The sequence below is a fragment of the Aythya marila genome (genome assembly GCF_965140915.1).
Source record: "Aythya marila genome assembly, chromosome: 1".
NCBI lineage: Eukaryota > Metazoa > Chordata > Aves > Anseriformes > Anatidae > Aythya > Aythya marila.
In genome coordinates this window covers 54,059,184-54,079,104 of record NC_139042.1, presented here as the reverse complement: position 1 = coordinate 54,079,104, position 19,921 = coordinate 54,059,184, and the positions used below count along the sequence as shown (strand labels likewise).

General features: G+C 43.1%; 1 protein-coding gene across 1 annotated transcript in view; it reads left to right on the top strand.

Annotated features, from left to right (window-relative positions):
• The first annotated feature begins 7,978 nt into the window (after positions 1-7,978).
• DZIP1 (DAZ interacting zinc finger protein 1) overlaps positions 7,979-19,921 on the top strand; it is a 33,412-nt gene continuing 21,469 nt past the window's right edge. The window contains exons 1-7 of the mRNA XM_082767400.1: positions 7,979-8,089; positions 8,209-8,703; positions 12,814-12,898; positions 14,235-14,362; positions 17,309-17,470; positions 18,282-18,419; positions 19,685-19,747. Of these exons, the coding sequence (XP_082623526.1) occupies positions 8,087-8,089; positions 8,209-8,703; positions 12,814-12,898; positions 14,235-14,362; positions 17,309-17,470; positions 18,282-18,419; positions 19,685-19,747 (1,074 nt within the window). The 5' untranslated portion in view covers positions 7,979-8,086. The remainder of the gene's footprint in view (positions 8,090-8,208; positions 8,704-12,813; positions 12,899-14,234; positions 14,363-17,308; positions 17,471-18,281; positions 18,420-19,684; positions 19,748-19,921) is intronic.

The window sequence follows — 19,921 nt, the reverse complement described above, 5'->3', positions numbered from 1 at the left end:
TTATTGAACCCATTCTGCAAAAGAACAGTACTTCTGCAAATTCTTACAAGCATGTAAGCCACAGATGTGTGATGCCATCTAGCATCACCTTTCACTCGCCCATCTTTGCGTCAGCAAACTTCATTTATCTTCTAACTGGTAATAACCCAAATGGCTACAGAATTGATACATGGCATTCAATGATGGCCTGAGGAAATGAGGCACACAGTATCTCTCCTCTGACCAGAGGTCATGCAGAGGAGATCATCTACATATACTGCCCCTCCTCACACTCATAACCTTGGTCCTACTTACCTTTTTTGCCATTCAATATAGCAATAGGTAAGTGCAACACAATAGGTAAATAAAAAAAAAAAAAAGAGGATATATACAAGCTGAGAAAATCTGTTCACTCTTCACTTTCTTGCTTTCAGAAATCAGAATTTTGCTGAACTCAGGTTTCTGAAAAGTCCTAAAGGAGCAAACTGGGCATGCCCTTAGATTGCGAATATCATGAGTGAAAACATTTGGAAAAAAAGAAAGGGGAAACAGATTGCCCTTTCATGCTTTTTGGCTGAGGTTCTAAGGTGGTGGTTCATTTTCCTTTTTCGTACAGTTTATTTCTTACTCACAAAAATGATGAAGAGTCCCAGTCACAGAAAACTGTAACCTGGTTGCTAAGAAAAGAATGAATGCTAATGCATGCCATTAAAAATTCACCCAGCAGTTGCTAGGTGTCGTAAGTCCTTCATTCGGTTTCAGTGTTTATTGACCTTTCTATTGCTCCTATTATATCCGATTTCTAGGTACAAACAAGTTAAATACCACAGAAGTCATATGATAGACAGCGGATGTTTTTCTGAGTGCAAATCTGAGCTGGACTTACCGGAGCTCACTGAGTGAACCCCATGTGTTGGAACAAGGACACCTACCTTGCTTTGTGCTGCAGACAACCTGGAAGCACAGCAAACACAATTCAGTGTAGTGTCCCAGGATGACCAACAGGGCTACAGGGTATGCTGACAGCATAGCAACAGCATGTAGTGAGCCAGGCTGAAGTTCTCATCACTCCTTACCTCACAGAGGCATGCGGCATGTGCCCTGAAACTCTCGGCCATATGAAAATTATGACAGGTCAAGAAAGTATCCGTGTGATAAAACCGTGATGCACTTTCTCTTTTAAATACCTGTAATTACCTTATTGTACACATACTGAGAAAAAAGTTAATGGGAGGGCAAAAAGTCATCAGAAAGGAAACAGTAATTTCAGCAAAGAAGGAACTTCAAAACGCTGTTCTTGGCATATGACTTAGGTGTTACTGCAAATACAAAAGTCAGGAAACTATTCCAGTAATATCTATGTTTAAAGTAGATAAAACTCACAATCAGTGTGTTTGCAGACGTTTCGTTAGAGTTAACTTGAATTCCCTCCATGTCTGGCAGAAAGGAAGATAAATGAATTGGATAGCTGTTTCGGTAAAATCCAGCTAGACTTGTTAGATGAAGACAAACCTTTAAGAGAAACTGTTTTATTTGAGGAGAAGAAGATTTAGTCAGAGAGAAGTACACAAACCTGAAAATGAAATTTGTTAAACTACATGGGGCAGTGTCTCTTTGAGCTACTTGATCATAGCGGGTGTTGGTTGGGACTGTGGAGGAGGCACAGGACTCTTTCTGACAGAGGAGACTTGGGAGAGTGGCTCATCCTACCTTTCTTTTCTTTTATATGCTTTGTTTTCCAGTGATGAGAGTATGTGTTTAAGACTGAAAGAATGGAAATACTATAGCCACTAATGTTGGAAAATGTGCAGCAGAGGGAGTTGGCAGGAAGGAAAAGATTAAATAAACTAAGAATGTGGCCAGATTCATTATTATACCTGTATCATGCTACTCGAGTCAACTTTTGCCAAAGTTAATGATTACTGGCATGCGTCACTCCAAGATCACTGTAAGAGAAAAATTACTGAAGAGTCTGTTTTGCAGTTCACAAGACAATTTTTCCACTGTCCTCTCAAATTAAAACATCTTGCAGAACACGTACGGTGTCCTCCTCCATCCCACAAAACATGCGGATAATTTTTTTCACTCGACACGTTGCCTCAGGGCCCCGGGGGCACCACAAGGCCTCTCTGTCCCTGCCCAGCCTCCTCTGCACAGAGCCCAGGACCCCACGTCACCCTCGCCAGCTCGTCGGTCCCAGCCCCAGCGAGGCCGCAGCAGGGCTGGTCTCCAGCTCCATGTTGCATAGTCCTGCCTAGATATGGCCCCTCTGAGCTGGGCCCAGCTGTGGGCCTACATCCCAGCCCAGTCTCAGCCCATCCCAATCCCCAGAAAGGTTCACGGGGCCCTGGGCTGGGTGTCCCCAGCTGCCCAGCTCTTGGTGGGGTTGTGGGACTGGCCCTGGCTGCTGGGCCCTGCCTTTTTGGACACCCTGGGGAGCAGGAGGCAAAGCTGAGCCCTGACAAACTGCCCTGCTAGCCAGCACATCTCCCGAGTAGATGCCATCGTTTCCCCCCTCACAATCAGAATAACCTCCCCTCCCTGTGTTCTCCAGTTGCAGATAGCAAGGCTCTGCAAGCCTGCCTCACAAACACCTTGCTCCAATCACAGCATACGAGATTTACTTCTTGCACTTTAAATCACTTTGCTGATCCCATTTTAATCCTTCAATTCTTAGCTGTCCTCACCAGCTACACCATTAGAAAAAAAAAAAAAAATCTTTTTTTTTTTTTTCTGCTTCCTAGAAAGTTCAGTTCTTCCCTTTTCCTGAAGTTTTCCTTTTTCCTGAACCGTACTAAGAAATAGCATAGTCAGCATTGCACTATGTCAACAAAACATGAAAAACCCTCCTAGAACAGTGGATAATACAAAATAGTTTCATAAAACCCTCATGCACACAAACTACCTTTAGAGGGTTCTGTTAAGTGCCAGTCCTCTACATTAAGTAGATGGCGACAGAAGTAATGTAGACTTAACTACATCAATGTAGACGTTAAGTCTACATTATTTGATAAAGTCAAACCACTAACTGGGCATGATCTTTAGTTAAACAGTCCCAGTTAACAGCTGTTTACCAGTTCCAGTTGCCCGTAGAAGACTGGTGTATGGTAGTGAGCAACAATGAGATACTGTCTAGAATAAGGAAAGCGTGTAAAATTTGAAGTGTGAAAGCACTGGGTAAAAGAAACTGTGAATATAAAAACTGCAAGGGGAAGAAAAGGTTTTGAGTAAGGACTCCAGAATCATTGAATCATAGAATCATTAAGGTTGGAAAAGACCTCCAAGATCAGCTAGTCCAACTGTCCAACTACCACCAACATTGACCACTAAATCATGTCCCTAAGCACCACATCTACCCTTTCCTTAAACACCTCCAGGGATGGTGACTCCACCACCTCCCTGGGCAACCCATCCCAATGCCTGACTGCTCTTTCTGAGCAGAAATGTCTCCTCATTTCCAACCTGAATCTCCCCTGGTGCAACTTGAGGCCATTCCCTCTAGTCCTATCACTCATTATCTGGGAGATAAGGCCGACCCCCAGCTCCCCACAGCTTCCTTTCAGGTAGCTGCAGAGAGCAATGAGGTCTCCCCTGAGCCTCCTCTTCTCCAGACCAAACACCCCCAGTTCCCTCAGCCTCTCCTCACAGGACTTGTGCTCCAGGCCTTCCACCAGCTTCGTAGCCCTTCTCTGGACACTTTCCAGGGCCTCGATGTCCTTCTGGTAGTGAGGGGCCTAAAGCTGAACACAGCACTTAATTAAGGTGCAGCCTCAACAGAGCAGAGTTCAGGGGGACGATCACCTCCCTGGTCCTGCTGGCTGCACTGTTCCTGATGCAAGCCAGGATGGTGTTGGCCTTCTTGGCCACCTGGGCACACTGACGGCTCATGTTCAGGTGAGCATCAGTCAGCACCCACAGATCCTTTTCCTCTGCACAGCTTTCCAGCCACTCTGCCCAAGCCTGTAGTGCTGCATGGGGTTGTTGTGGCCAAAGTGGCCGCACTTATCCATGTTGAACCTCATCCCATTGGCCTCTGCCCATCGACCCATCCTGTCCAGGTCCCCCTGCAGGGCCTTCCTACTCTCCGTCAGACTGACACTTTCACCAACTTAGTGTCATCTGCAAACTTACTGAGGGTGCACTCAATTCCCTCATCCAAGTCCTCAATAAAAATACTGAAGAGGATGGGCCCCAAAACTGAACCCCGGGAAACACCACTCCTTATGAGTCACCAGCTGGTTTTAAGAAAGTCTTAAATGGCTTAGCCCAAATTTTAGCTGTCCCCAAACCTGATTCAGCTATCATCTATAACTCTTAAAAGAAGGTTGGAAGCTAACTAGAGAAAACAGTATTTCACTATCTCCTAGGCACCTAAGGAAAAAAACATCACTTTTTCTGAAAGTGCCCAAAGCATCCTGTCTTCAAGAAATGAGCTGCTTGGAGTCCTCTTCTGTGCTTCATGGTATGCACAAGCCAGGGATATCCCTCAGCTAGTTCACCTGAGGAGCATATCCCATGTGTGTTCTCACAGTATGACTGTTAATTTGCCTAGCAAAAATCTAACAGTGACGGCTGAACTTCAGAAGAAGGACAGTGGAGAAAGTTCATCACCTCTCAAGGCAGCAGTTCAAAGGCTACATCACCTGTGCCACTGGCTATCAGCTGACACCTTTGTGGCAGATGGAGGTGCATTCTTGACCCCTCTCTTGACGGAGAGGAAACCGTGAGAGACAGCACAACAGTGACTTAACCCATGAAGTGTGAGAAATCAGAACATTTTACTCCGGAAAATCTTTAGCAGGAATAGAGGTGTTATGTGCATCATGCAGTATATGTGTAACGAATGGATGAAACATAAAGAGTACTGGTATGTAAGTCTTGCACAGAGGGCCAAAGCACAGATTAAATCCACAGCAGAGCTGACGTGTTCCAGGCATGTTGGATTTATGGTAATTGCTCACCACTGTGTGTGCATGATCAGTAATCACCTGTCTGTCTGCTCCAGCCAGACTGCTGGCTGCCATAAGCTTCTTGCATCGAATCAGACAGATGGGCAAAGGCTAAGATGTTCTCAGTCCTCTGCTAGCAAATCCATGCACATTTTAGGAGAGTACCTTCATCACCAAGCTGTTTGATACAAGTTGAGGAAGGAATGATAATGAGGGCACAAGGACTACTCACTCTTGCCAAGTGTCTAGCAGACAAGGTGATGTCCCTACCCTCACTGAACAGAAAACTTCCTTCTAGCTTTTGTTGCAAGGGCTGATTTTGTATTTTGCATTAAACAGATACTAGAATAAGCAAACAAGACCCAAGTATATCCGCACACTTCATGCACACCTCCCTAATCAATTGACATGAATCTCAAACATTTTCTCACCCAGTCAATATTTATGTGATGTTAAAAACAGTTTTGACAAGAGAGACTTAGAAGGCACGCTGAACAGGCTGTTGTGTTACTGCTGCAGCACTTCCAGAAGGGCATGGGTATAAAACTTCTTGGGCACAGAAGGGACTAAAAATGCACTTTTTGCTTTCTTTTGCTTCTTTTATTTTTTCTTCAGCCATTCCCGTAATGTTCATCAAGATGTTATTACGTTTTTGCTGCTAGGCCTGGACCACAGAGACTGTGACTGTGACATTGCCTAGCCACAGAGGAAGGAAAACTCAAACAAAGGTTTGCAAATAAAAATTTTGAAAACAAAAAGCACTCTCTTCTGTATTGGTATTAAGATTTACCACGCAAAAGCCTTGGTATCTTCCTCTGGCAACACCTGCATGAGCAATTAGCGCAGCCCAATACAAACAGCAGATCTCCTGAAGCAAAAGTCAGTAATGGGGACCAGAATTCCACATTTTACACATGGTCAGGTTTCATGTCAGACCAGCTCTAACCTGATCCTATGGACTGAAGGCCCGTTAGTGACTGGAGCACACTGAGGAAACCTTAGGACATTAAATACTGAGGCATGGGCAGGTGTGGCTCGTGTTGCACCCCATCCTTAGGGAATTTGGGAGGGAGTGGGGAGGCTGCTTTGGCCAGGGCATGGAGCTTGCCTCAGGGCCTGCAGGCCCATGGGGTGACACACCGCCTTCCCCCGGGGACCTGGCCAGGGTCCCTGGCTTTATCCCCAGTGTGGGCAAGCCTCATCGAGGACAGCATGTCTTAGCTAAATGCAGCCTCCTTGGGACTACCCTTTTCGGTCTCTGCAGTATCATACCAACGCTTCTAAAGAAGATGAGCAGAATATTTTCTTGCTGCTTTGAGAGCCAGAGCACTGCAAAGTTCAGTGATAAGCCAGGCAGATTGTAATTCATGTAAATAAATGATGTTTAATGAATTTCTTTGAAGACAGCAATTACTCATGGAAAACAAGGTGGCAAAAATTCCTTCCCTGCAGGAGAAGACAGCCGTGTTGGACTGCAATATTACAAATACCACATGGTATATGCAAGCTTAAATGACTTGAAAACTGATCTCCAGTGCACTTTGTGGGCATGAGCCACCGTATGCATACGTTAAGTTCTATTGCTGCTGAAAATCAGAGCAAAGAACTTCTCCTTTCCTGTGGACTAACGCTACATTTTGTCAAAATCTTCTTTCAGCCCATCTGTAGACGTCTTTCTGAATTTAAAAAACATCATGGTGAGTGATGGAAGATCCTCAGGGAAGGTGCAATGAACCTTAAGTATTGCAGTAAAGTGTGGCCAGCAGGCTTAAGGTTAAGTGTCCAAAAAGCAAGCGGTAGTGCCAAGTGTTTTGGAAGATTGCCTTCCACGGTGGCTTGAGCCAACAAGCAGGAGGGCTCACTGTCCTTCATTCATGTTATCAACTTCACTGTTCTAAGGTGAAAAATATACTGAAATTCACTTTGTAGACTCTGTGAAACTTTTTGGTGGGCCAAGGTATATACTTGGAAAAGATGATTTTCAACCTTTTTCCAAAAGTGGAGAAGACAAAAGGTGTAACATTTCTTTACATAGAGGAAGCAAGAAAGAAGTCCTCATGTTTCTCTGGGTGTGAAAAGGAAGGAACATCCTTCATTTTTCCCTTTGTGAAGGAGTGGACGTAGAGGTGAAGAATTGGAGAGTCTGGTAATACTTGTGATCCTGAAGTGGGTGTGTGACCCTTTCTGAGACTGATCTGGGTCTCTCTGATGTTGGCTGGGGTTAGGCTTTGCTAGCTGAGGCTGAAGGGCTGAAGGAAACAAAGGTCCATATTTATGGTGCACGAGCCTGCTCTCTGCCCAAGTTTCTCGTAGGAGGAATGGGCTTGTGCAGCCCTGCTTGCCTCCTGACGTGGAGTCAGGACACAGCCAGAGTGCACGTAGAGACAACTTGTGGTGGGTACCCTACAGCAACTCTGTCCCGTGACCATCAGGTGGATGTATATACTCAACCTTTGTCTGCAAAGATGAGGGGAGGCTAGGTTTGCAGGAATATCTAGTGTGTTTTATTAGATTGATTCATATATATGGGGAAAGTGAACAAGCTTTTGGGCACAACTGTATTAACCTTTAGAAAATCCCCAGAGGTCCCTTGTGAACAACATTACCATGAGCCTATTATGTAGGATGTAGAGAATCCTATGGGACGGGGTGTGTGATCACGTAGGTGTTGTGTGGATATTCCTGGGGAGGTACATAACAGGGATGCGAGACTGAAGTGCGTGTAGAAGGGATTGAAAAGACTGAAGAAATGGTAACAGGAAGAGTGGGTTTTTGGAGAAGAGTAGTAGAGATGAGCAAGGAAACGGGATAATTTCGCATGACGGAGGAGACTATTCCTGCTTGGGGACAGTGCTTGAAGCAACTAACCACACACTGCGGCTCAGGGCACGCACCCGCACCATGGGGGCACCAGCTGAGGTTTTTGGGGTGCGGAGCAGCGCCCTGAGGGCAGCGAGGCGGCGGGACGGGGCGGGGGCGGCGCTGTGGCGGGCGGGGGGCCATGGCGGCGGGCGGGGCCGCGCCTCGCTCCATTTTCTTCCCTTCCCTCCCCTTTTTTCCCCCCTCTCCCGCTCCGCGCAGGCCCGGGCCGCGGCTGCCGTAGCAACGCGGAGGACGCCGGAGCCCGAGGGCCGGGGCCTGAGGGCCGGAGCCCGGCCATGGTGAGCAGCGGGGCGGTGTGTGGAGGGAGGGAGGGAGGGAGGGACGGGGAGGAGGGGGGGGGTGGGTGGATGGAAGCGGCCGTCCCGCCGCCATCTCAGCGCCTCTCTCCGCCCCGCAGCCCTTCACGGAGCGCGGCTACTGCCCGGCGGCGGCGGTGGGGGGAGCCGAGCCGCCGCCGTTCGCCGCCTTCCAGTTCCGCGGGCGCCTGGAGGGCCCGGACTGGCGTCGCCTGAGCGCCGTGGACGTGGGGCGGGTGTGCCGGGAGGGCGACGTGGCCGCCCTGCAGGAGCACCTGGAGCACGTCACCTTCTGCAGCGCCGAGCGGGAGCGCTGCCCGCACTGCCAGGCGCCCGCCGACCCGCTGCTGCTCAAGCTGCTGCGCCTGGCCCAGCTGTGCACCGAGTACCTGCTGCACTCGCAGGAGTACCTCAGCGCCCAGCTGCGGGGGCTGGAGGACGCCCTGCGGGACGCCCTCGCCCAGAGGGACCGGCTGGGCGAAGAGGCGGCCCGCCGGGCGCAGGAGGTGAAGGGGCTGAAGGAGGAGTGCCGCCGGAGGAAGAAGATGATCGGCACCCAGCAGATGATGCTGGAGGCCCGGGCCAGCTACCACCAGGTGAGGGGAGCTGCAGCTTGCTGGCTGCCAGCCCGGCGGAGCGGCCACGTGCCATGTCCCCTGGTCGTGGCCTGGCTTGGCACACGTCAAATGTCAGATACACGTGCACCCAACCACCCACAAAACCCGTGAGGAAAGCACGTGTGGCTGGTGTTCATTGCCTCCATATATCCACCTGATGGTCACAGGACAGAGTTGCTGTGGGGTACACACCATGAGCTGTCCGTACACACACTCTGGCTGTATCCTGACTCCGTCAGGAGGCAAGCAGGGCTGCACAGGCCCATTCCTCCTACAAGAAACATGGGCTTGTGCACCAAAAATATGGACCTTTGGCAGGGAGAAATGGGTGTCTGGTACTGAACACCCACATCTTCCTTGCAACTTCCCATCAAAGTGGGAAGTTGCAAGAAAAGAGCTCACTTTAAAAAGGTCTAATCCTCACAGTAAATGCTGCTATACTACATTTGGAAGTAGCTGTGTAGACGTCCCTGAGTCTAGAACAAAATAAGTCCAGTGATTTATTCCTTAAAATACAGCCTTTTTGCAGGGAAGGGAGCAACTGTTTTATTACGGGGCCCAAAAGTGGTTGTGGGAAGTGTCTTTGCTCAAAAAATCAAAAATAAAACTTTGTTAGTTTGACATTGATACTATAGAATTACAGAGTGGTTTGGGTTGGAAGAGACCTTAAACATCACCTTGTTCAACACTCTGCCACGGGCAGGGACACCTCCTACCAGACCAGGTTGCCCAAAGCCCCATCCAGCCTTTCCTTGAACACCTCCAGTCAGAAAACACACAGGGCAAGTACATCAGCATCAGCACGAAGAAGTAGCCTGCTTGCCAGTTGTCACTTCCCTGCAGTAATGTTCTCCAGGCACAAAGTTTCTGCCTGTGTTTGTGACTCAGAAGTGACTCAGGCATGATGGTAAAGAATACCAGTGGGTTAGCTCATCCCTAACTCCAAAACAATCTGTTACTGTAGGAGCTTTCCCAAGAACCTTAGTACATTGCCATTTTTACTCTGTATCATGACACAATCGTTTCTGGAGGGGCACAGGTTGCCCAGAGAAGCTGTGGGTGCCCCATCCCTGGAGGTGCTCAAGGCCAGGCTGGATGGGGCTGTGGGCAGCCTGGGCTGGGGGGAGGTGTCCCTGCCCATGGCAGGGGGGTGGGACTGGGTGATCTTTAAGGTCCCTTCCAACCCAAGCCAGTCTATGATTCTATAGTATCAATGTCATCAAACTAGCAAAGTTTTATTTCTTGACTTTTTGAGCAATGACACCTCCCCAAACCACTTTAGTGCTCCTAAGAAAACAGTTCCTCCTTTTCCTGCAACAAGGATACATGTTAAAGAATAAGTTACAAGACTTATTTAGTTCTAGACTTAGCTACTTCCAAATGTAGTATAGCACATTAACTGTGAGAATTAGAACTTTTTTAAGTGAGCTTTTTATTTTTTTTCAACTTTCCGCTTTCAGCAGCTAAGTTGGCTCGAGTGTTTCTGCAAGGAAATACATACCTTATGTGACAGGAGTAAAGACACGTAGACTTCATAGGAACCTTGTCTCAATGCATGCATTTGATTGTTAGTCTTAAGGAGAAGCTGCTGAGGTACAATTTTAAAAAGCCTTTATACAGCTTAGAGGGTGAATTGTCTGTCCCGTGTTGCAAAAGAAAGCTGATCACACGAGGGTGGTTCAGGTTTCATCTCCATAAAGTCTTGGCTGTTTTTGCAAATAAGCCCGTTAACATATTTATTCACACATTTATTTAATTTATTTATTTATCTTTAAGTGGTGGCATGCTGTATCTGATGTAACTATGTTTTGGAATTCAAAGGTAATGGCTGTTATCCACCAACAATGTAAGTTCAACCATAAAATACTACCCTACAATGAGCGCTACCTAAATGTCATAAATTTATGACTGCCTTGCCAACACCTTTGTCTTTATTTAATTTCATAGCATTACATGTTTTCACTTCTTGATGCTTTGTACAGAAATGTGACGTGCTCATGCACAGTGTCCCCAGAGAGTGTACATGGTGTCTAACACTCTAAGTAGCTGCAGGAATAAGGTCACGTAATCCAAACCCTGGATATCCCCTGTGTTAGCAGTAAGAGCTTTCTTTCCCTACCAGCAAGTCAAACTGACGTGAAGTTTGTGCTTGAATGGCTAACATTATTTCACAGCCAATTTAATTCCATAAGTGTTGTGCAATCTGTTACACTGGAAGCTCCCTCTTGGTTGGCAGCAGTGCTTTGCTGCCGTGCTCTGTCTTTGCTTTGGCTTTTTGCTAGCACTGATTTGCTTGGGTTTTATCCTTGCGTTTGTCTGACAAAATTTGTCTTCGTAATTCATGACTCTAGTGTTTGCTGGAGGACACAGATATTTAAAAGCCTATCTAACTATCAGTGGCAGTATTTTAAATATTAGATGACATCTGGGAATTTGGTTATGATGGCAAGATCTTCAATCTGTTAAGTCAGTTTTTAACTGTTTGCTTACATTCATATCACAGTGAGGAGGAAAAAGGGCTCAGCTGAGGATTTGTGGGCTGTTAAAATATATTTATTTGGGGGGGAGAAAATAAAAGTCTGGGAGAGAGCAAGCAACCCTACCTAAAGCATTTATGGGTTTTCATTTGTAGTATTGCCAGTACATTCCAAAATCTATAGATGTGGCTCCTGTTCTTCACTGTCCATTTATTTCTAGTATTCTGAACATTAGTGGGATATACATTGGCAGTGAACAAACATCTTTTAAAACAGCTGGGATCTAAATTTGACTTAAAATGGGGTTGCAAAGCAGGAACTGTCATGTGTACCGTTGAAACACAGGACAAGTTATAATGAACTTGCATATAAAGTTTTTTTCAGATGAATTTTGTGATCAAGTAACTTAGCACAGTTGGATATGAAGCTGATGAAGCGTTTTCCTGAGAGATCCTTGGCTTTTATTACACCTTGTTAGGTTTGGGGTTCTAATAACATTTAGAAGTGTTTGACTTCTTCATGTATGTCTTTCACATGGTTATTATTATTATTTTTAAACTCAATTCCTTTTTGCCTGTCTGGGGAAGTAATGATGAGACAAGAAGACAAAACTAAGAACACTCTGCATTGAGATTTTCAGTATAAAAAGGAAGAAGGCGTGTAGGAGGCATTTAGGGGCATTTGAGTAAAGAGGAAAGAAGGGATGCCATCCAAAGGGACCTGGACAAGCTTGAGAAGTGGGCCCGTGTTGAACCTCATGAGGCTCAACAAGGCTGAGGGCAAGGTGAGCGCCTTCACCCAGGTAAGGGCAATCCCAGACATGAGCACAGGCTGGATGGAGAGCTCATTGAGAGTGGCCAACAGGTCGAGAGAGGGGATTGTTCCCTTCTGCTCTGCCCTTGTGAGACCTCAATTGGAGCCCTGCTTACAGGTCTGTGGCCCCAAGCACAAGAAGGATGTGGGGCTGTTAGAGCAGGTCAAGAGGAGGGCCACGAAGTTGATCAGAGGGCTGGAGCACCTCTCCTACGAAGAAAAACAGAGCTGGAGCTTTCAGCCTAAAGAAGAGAAGGCTCCTGGGAGACCTCAGTGCAGCTTTTCAGTACTTGCAGAGGGCTTCTGAACAAGATGCAGAGCAACTCTGCTCAGGCAGATAATGGCAGGACAAGGGGTATGGTTTTAAACTAAAAGAGGGGAGATTTTGATCAGAGGTTAGAGGAAATTCACTGTGAGTGTGGTGAGGCCCTGGCACAGGTTGCCCAGAGAAGCTGTGGGTGCCCCATCCCTGGAGGTGCTCAGGGATGGACAAGGCCCTGGGCAGCCTGGTGTGATGGGAGGTGTCCCTGCCCATGGCAGGGGGGCTGGAACTGGGTGGTCTTTATGGTCCCTTCCAACACAAGCTGTTTTATGGATAGCTAGCATAAATATATTAATATAACTTTACAGAAGTGTGGCACAGTGAGAATTGTAGCCATTATTCTTGTGAAATGGAATTTATTAAAGGTGCCTACTTTTGGTATCTGGGCAAAATAATATAATCCGTTAAAAGCCTGAACTGCTATACTTACCAAATAGGTGTTACTACTAATAACTGAAATGTTATCTATTTCTACAGTGTCAACTCTGTGAAAAGGCTTTTATGAACTATTCCTTTTTACAAAGTCACATGCAAAGGCGCCATCCGGAAGAATCTCAGATTGGTATGTACCTCAGTATAATCACGGAAATTAAGAGGCATCGTTAAGAAACGTGTAAATATATTGAGGATTTGTGGTCCAGGATTTTTTTGCACATTGCATTTCTATATGGCAGATGCCAGTTTTTGTGAATTCAAGCAACGCTGACTGACAAAATGTATTCAGTGAAATATGTCTTGGTCTGGAAAATACTTAACAAAACATATTCCACATTTACACTACCTTGTCAAACTAGAATTCCCGCTGAATACTTCAGTCAGTAGCAGAGTTCTTTAGGTATATATGCTATAAAGGTGTGGGTAAGAATGATTAAGGTACAGTAAGGAAAACAGATTTTGTGAATATATGTGAATTACTAGAGTAGAAATAATCCAGCTTAACCTGACATCTGTTTGAATGGAATCAGATGCTCCTGGACTAAACTGACTGTAAAATATAGTAAGAAAAAGAAACTGTCAAGATTGATCCAGGTTCGTGTATCTATGTTCGTTTTGGTTGCTGTACCACTTAATATATTTTCTTTTGTCTCGCTTCATTGGAAAAAAAATGTTTCAAAAACATTTCTCTCAAAGTTTGCTTAATTCATCCCTAAATTCTCTCCTTCCTGTTAGGCTGTGTGCCTCTGACTTATTGCCAAGTCTTAACAGGTATTGAGAAAGGGCAATGATTGCAAAAAAAGGAAGAAGAAGATCATCTGGGAGGAGGAAGAGAGGGAAGAATCTAGCAAGCTATGCACTGCAGTTTGTAAGGCAAATAAAACAGTGGAGCAGTGAAAGGAGTGTATTTAAGCATCCCAGGGAGTGTTAATATATTGGAGGAAGAAAGAAGCTCTTGTGCACATTACGCTTGATTAAAAATAGATAATGGAAGGATCTGCAGAACCAGTTGAGCTAAATATCACATAAAGAATTAGTCATTCCAGATAACTTCTGTAATGAGTCTTCCATTTATGCAGAATAAATTATACTTAACAGAATTGATCAATTGAGGTTATTAGTCCTTCATGCATCCTTTTCTGAGCCTGTGTTGCTTAGATTCCTGTGGTATACTTTGTGATTAGATTATGGGATGTTTACAAGAGAAATTACTATATAAACTACTTCACATGGCAGTAAAACTGGTATTTTACAGTCTTTGAGGACAATGTTAGCAGTCCAGAGAACATACGTATTTAAAAATATCTATGGAGAATCATGGTAGTGGGAAGGGAAGTGGTGTAAGAACCACAGTTCATGAAGATGTTACTGAAACACTGTAGAAAAACATTTACAGTAAGCATCGTATTTCCAGAAATTACAAGCAATGTTTTTAAATATTTATTTATTTTTTTTTTCCCTAGCAGAACAAAAGAGGAAAGCTAAGACAGACAAACTGCAGGATGAGATTGATAAACTGAAGGAGCAGTTGCAGCTCACCAAGTCCCAGTTAGAGGCTGAACAGCAAGCTAATATGGTCAGGTTTTCTAAGGTAATGGGTACTATTTAATGTGAACCTCTCAAAAGAAGTAGTACTTTGGACCCTGCTTGCTCGTTTGGTAACTAGAACAGAACAAAAATGTGTCTACAGCTTGTCTGCCTGGCAGCAGTGCTGCTTGGGCATTAGAGCATAGCAACCCCTCTGCACACCCCTGTGATTTTAGAACATTCCCTTTCCCCTTACATTTTGTTGTAGTCATATTTTAGATGAATACTTAAGAGAATACTTCTGTTAACACTTGCCAGTTCATAAGGTAAGCGTGGCCTGTTATTGAAGCAGATAGAATTGGTCTCGCTGTGGTGAAATAGAAGCTATTTTTGATGTGATATTTTGTGATGATTAAACGTTTCTTAGATATGACTGGTTTTATATATGATTTAGTAAGCTAAGTACCATTTCTTTGCTGTGAAGAGCTTTAGTGACACGGGATAAAACAATTTAAGGAAGAGAGATTAAGAAACAAAGCAAACTGTATATTTCTGCATATCTTTGTGGGATTTAAAGACCAGAGAGTCAAAGCAAACATAGTCTTAGCTATGGCTGTGTGAATTAAAAACAAAACAAAACAAATCTTAAACCAGAATGATTTTAAAGCAGTAATTATCTGTTTCTAATTACAGGCAAGGCTTTATCTAGAATGATACTGAATCGTGTGGCTGTACTTCCTGGCTTGTGAAAAGAAACAAAGAATCTCTAAGTTATCTGTTTGTTCTTTTCAGCTTGATAAGTTCAAATCATCTCACAGTTTTCATTTCAGTTCCAGTAAATAAAATAGGATCATTCCCTATCAAAATGGGGATTGGCTTTTTTTTTAAGGGAGGGGGAAGGGCTTTGTGATTCACTTTGAGGGGGGAATTTTTGACACGCAAGACAAGATACTTCTAATGATCAAGTTAAACACTAATCCTGGTATTAGTTTGCCCTATATCACACTCAAAAGCAGCGTTTTGTGGTTGTTAATGTAACTCGTGGGAACCTTCTCTTAATAGATCACCCAGTATTCCAAACTTAAATGGCTTTCCTTGCGGAGTTCAAGGGCCTTTAAACATAAAACCAATCGTGCAGTTTGAAAAGAAGCACAACATTTTGAATGTAAAGGGAATAAACAAAACGCTGCTATTATTAATTATTTTCTTCCTTGATTTCAGAGAAGCCAATCTTCTGTAAAATATTCAGTGTTTCCTTTCCTGAACGCAGGCTCTCCTTTCTTCAGTCCTTCTCTTGGAACCATGTAGCTTCCTTTTTTTGTTTTGTTGTTTTTTTTAGCCTTTTTTTTTTTTTTCCATTTTTAAAAGTGCTTCAGTATTTAAACGAAGAGTGTGGATAGAGTCTCACCTGGGAGTGCAAGCAGTGTTAGAATAATGAGTCTTGGCCCAATGTGGACATCTTCTAGGTATTCAGCTCATTCACTCTGTACCTTGCTTTTCAGAGGTACCTCTATAAGTATATTTTTCCTGCACCTAAAGCATCACTCATATGATGTGGGGTGTAGAGTGTTCATAGCTGCACAGATTTTTTAGTACCTTAGGGGCCTATTTTGAACTCACTTATTAACTGAGCCTCCTAATTACAAGGAGACTGCCTGGAATATCCTGGAGCTACAAACTTAAGTGTTACACAAGGCTTTTGAAACTTCTGTATTTTTCTGTGGTGTTGAGGAGGATAAAAATGTGAAGTGTGACTGGTTGCACATCGTCTGCTATGACTTGACAATTCATGTATCATTGTGTCCAGTGGATAATGGAGAAGGTCTGAGCTGAAAGGATACAGAAGATCCTGTTCTTAAGTGTACAGTGATCAGTTTTGCCAAACAGTAGGTATATTTTGATCAGCAAACAGCAGGGTTTTGCAGAAATTAAGGACTGTACAAAAATGATTGCTTAGTTAATGAGATGGTAAATGAAATTTAACAGATGAAGTGCAGTAAATACATATGGGGAAAAAAAAATCTAACTTCATCTATGAAAAGGTGAGTCCTGAGCTAGAGTGTTGTTGCTGAAGTGCAAGCTCTTAAGACTGTGATAGATAGTTCCAGGGAAATTCAGCCCAGTGATGAGTAGCAACAACAAAACTGAATTAAATATTGCAAATTGTTATGAAAAATCAATGTTGAATTCTGTGGTGTAGCCACAGCTTAAATCTTGTCTGGAAGTCTGAGCCCTTCATCTCAAGAAGGGCTCAAGTTGGTAGGACAGAGTTATAAAAGTTACAGCGAAGGGTGGCAAGGATGATTGAAGTCTGGAACAGCCTCTGTATTTAGAATGACTTATCATTCCAAGAGTTGTCAGGCCAAAAAAGATGACAGCTTGGTGGGGGGAGAGATTGATGCCTGTAAAGTCATGAGTTATATAGAGTGAATAGGTATCAATCATTCACTCTCTCCTAGTTCAAGACCTCGCATCCATCAAATGAAGTTGTCAGGAGACAAATTTGAAACAGAAATGCTTGATTCTTCATGCAACGTGTAGTAGACCAGCTCATTAGCAAAAGACTTTGCAGTCTTCCCTCGTGTCTGTGTCAGCTTTTAGCAACTGCAAGCGTATATGAGAAATCTGTTGAAGGTTACCAAGTTTATAAAGCTGTGTCAGGCGGAGTTGGCAGCTTGGAAACCATGAAGGAGAATACGCGTGTTTGCTTGCTCTGCTCTTTTCCTTTCCTACCTTATACACTCAGGGCTTCTTTAAGAACCGTGATGGTGAACTAGGTGGATCTTTGACATGACCAAATAAGGTAATTCAAAACTTGTTGAAGCTTACATGTTTTGCTAGCAAAATATATCATCACCCAGAATTCTTCAGAAACTTGTGTTTTTTCATGTTTTTTTGATGTCACGTTATTGCCCATTGGAAGTGACTGCTTTTACACACAGTTCGGGTGCTTGAATTAGTGTTATGCTTGTGGGAAGAATAACAGCTATCATTTTAAAAATATTTTCAGGAATGTGAACAGCAAAAATCAAAAGAAGAAGAAATTCTCCAGTCATTTCATAAATGGAAAGAAGAAGAAAAAGCAAAACTAGCTGATGAAATAGAAAAAGTAAAGGAGATGTTTATGAAAGAGCTTAAGGAGTTATCTTCAAGAAATTCAACACTAGAAAACGTAAGTGTTTTAAGTTTTCTAACATTTTAAGGCACAAATCCTTTATAGTAGATGGTGAACTTCACAGAACGTTAGGGATTGGAAGGGATCTTGAAAGATAATCTAGTCCAAGCCCTCTGCCAGAGCACAAACTCCTAAATTGCATCACACAAGAACGCATCCAGGCAGATAAACTTTGGATATTTGAAATGTATTTGAAATGTGATGTAGTCACCTGAAAGGTTTTCTTACGAAACTTTAGGAGTAATAGATAACTGTAACTGTATCCTTGTCTACTGGTTTTATCTATGCAACTTCAGTTTTTCAATTAGTTATCCCTTCAGTAACCAGACCATTTTTTTCCTACTCCTACTCTATGAGTGCCTTTTCACAGATGAGTTATGCTGTCTGTTGGGCATGCTTTGTACTAATATTCTCAGAATTGACACAGAGGGGACTAATCTCTGCATTATAGTCCTGACCCTGGAACTGAATATGTTTTCAGTATAGTCAAAAGAAATGCTTCCCAGAGTTCTGGCTAGAAAGAGAATTATAAAAGTTAGGTCAGAAATCAAATACGTATTGCATTACCAGAGCGCTGGTATTTTGTAGGTGTTAGTTTCCGAGTATATTTGCAATGGATGTTTATATAAGGTGTATATATTAATAATTACATGACATTTGATAAATGCTGAACTCATGAGAAACGTTAGAAGAACTTGATATGATCTCTGTATAGTTGTATTTAAAGTAAATTTTGTATTAAGTGACAGGTTCGTAAAACAAAAACTTTAGATATATTTGGGCCTCAAATGTTTTCTCCTCCTTTTAGCAACTGTTAGCGTTACAAACATCCAATATGCAACAGAAGTCCAATTTAGGGACACTGAAAGACAGCCAAGAATTTGCAGAAGAGAAGTCTCAGAGTCCTCAGGATTATTACAAAGTGGTCAAACTTCTTGAAAAACAGGTAATGCTATATCTTAATGTGTTGCTTTTGACTGACTATGTCCTTTTTACTTTTGAACATCTCTGAGCTGGATTTTAAATTCATAAGTAAAGTTCTCATCCTTATCAATTTCTGAAGTAGCTTTAGTAAACAGTAATAGATTCAAAAAACAATTTCTGTAATGGAAATCAAGGAATTATTTCCCTTATCCTTTGTAATTTATAGTTATGTATTGATATATTTGATTAAAAAAAAAAAAAGAAAAAATAAGGGAATATCTAGCTTTACCAAATATGGCTTGGTTGAAGTTTGGTTCCAGAAGGCTCTAATAAACCATTTCTGTCTGCTGATTTGTGAGGCCACTTACAGGAAATGATGGAAAAATGTGAATTTTCCATTTTCCAAGATGGAAAAAAATACATTAAGGAATTTCTGACCAGATTTGCCAACTGGTGGCTTTTGAGCCACACAAAACTCTCGAACCTGTCATGTTAAGCTTTTGTATCCTACGCTCAGGACTCTATCATCTGATCAGCACAACTGCTGGGCTAGTTGGGCAACCCCAAGTCCCATCTATAGGAAAGACCAAGCCAAGAAGGGCCACTCAGGCTGAGATGGCTGCATTGCTCTGAGGCTCACCTGCATGTCCAGGTCATTCATTAAAAATAAATAAATAAAAGAGAGTTATGAGGCCTTTGGGAATGCCCACAGACCTTTTTACTGCCTTTTTTGATACTTTGTAACATGCATAATGTATTTCATGGTTTTAGGGATGTAAAGGTCTTTGTATGCTGCTGGTTTCGTCCAGAAGTTTGGTTGTTTCTGTTCAAAGGGGTGGAAAAATTAGTTACTTTTACATTGTTTTTTATTTCATCAAAGGAAATTCACTTTAAAACTCATTTATTAAGGCTGGTTTTTTATCATTGTTATGCAAAATACATTGTTAATGAGTGTTTGAAATAACAGTATTTGGGGAAAAAGCCCTGCTCGTTACTATTAGTCTTAGTAGTAGTAAACAGGTGTGTTAAAATACTTGTGTATTTCTCAATCACAGTCACTGTATACAAATCTAGGATCCAAAACATAGTTTCCAGAACGATTGGTAAGAAAACCACACTCAGGTGTAAAAAACATGCTCATGAATGGTCTGTGTCTGGGGCTACTCAAGTTTTGTAGCATCAATAATCTTTTTTTAGTACTTGTACTTTATAAAAATAAACCTGCATATACTGAAGTAGATGTTAATGTGTTATTAACAAAAATTAATATTGTTTTCCTTTATACAGGAAAGTAAATGGACGTCCAGAATACAAGCCCTTCGTCAGGACCATGAGACAGAGAAATCCCTGGTAAGTGGCACAGCAAACCACCTATATTATAAGGAGATAGTTTTCTTACCCTTGCAGTAGTTCTTGATAGGCTGTAATACAACTTTGGGGGACTAGAAAGCTTAGGTCTCAAGAGTTTGTGCAAGTGTTTCCCCTTAGATACATTTATCTCTGTGTTTCAGTTACGTTATGATC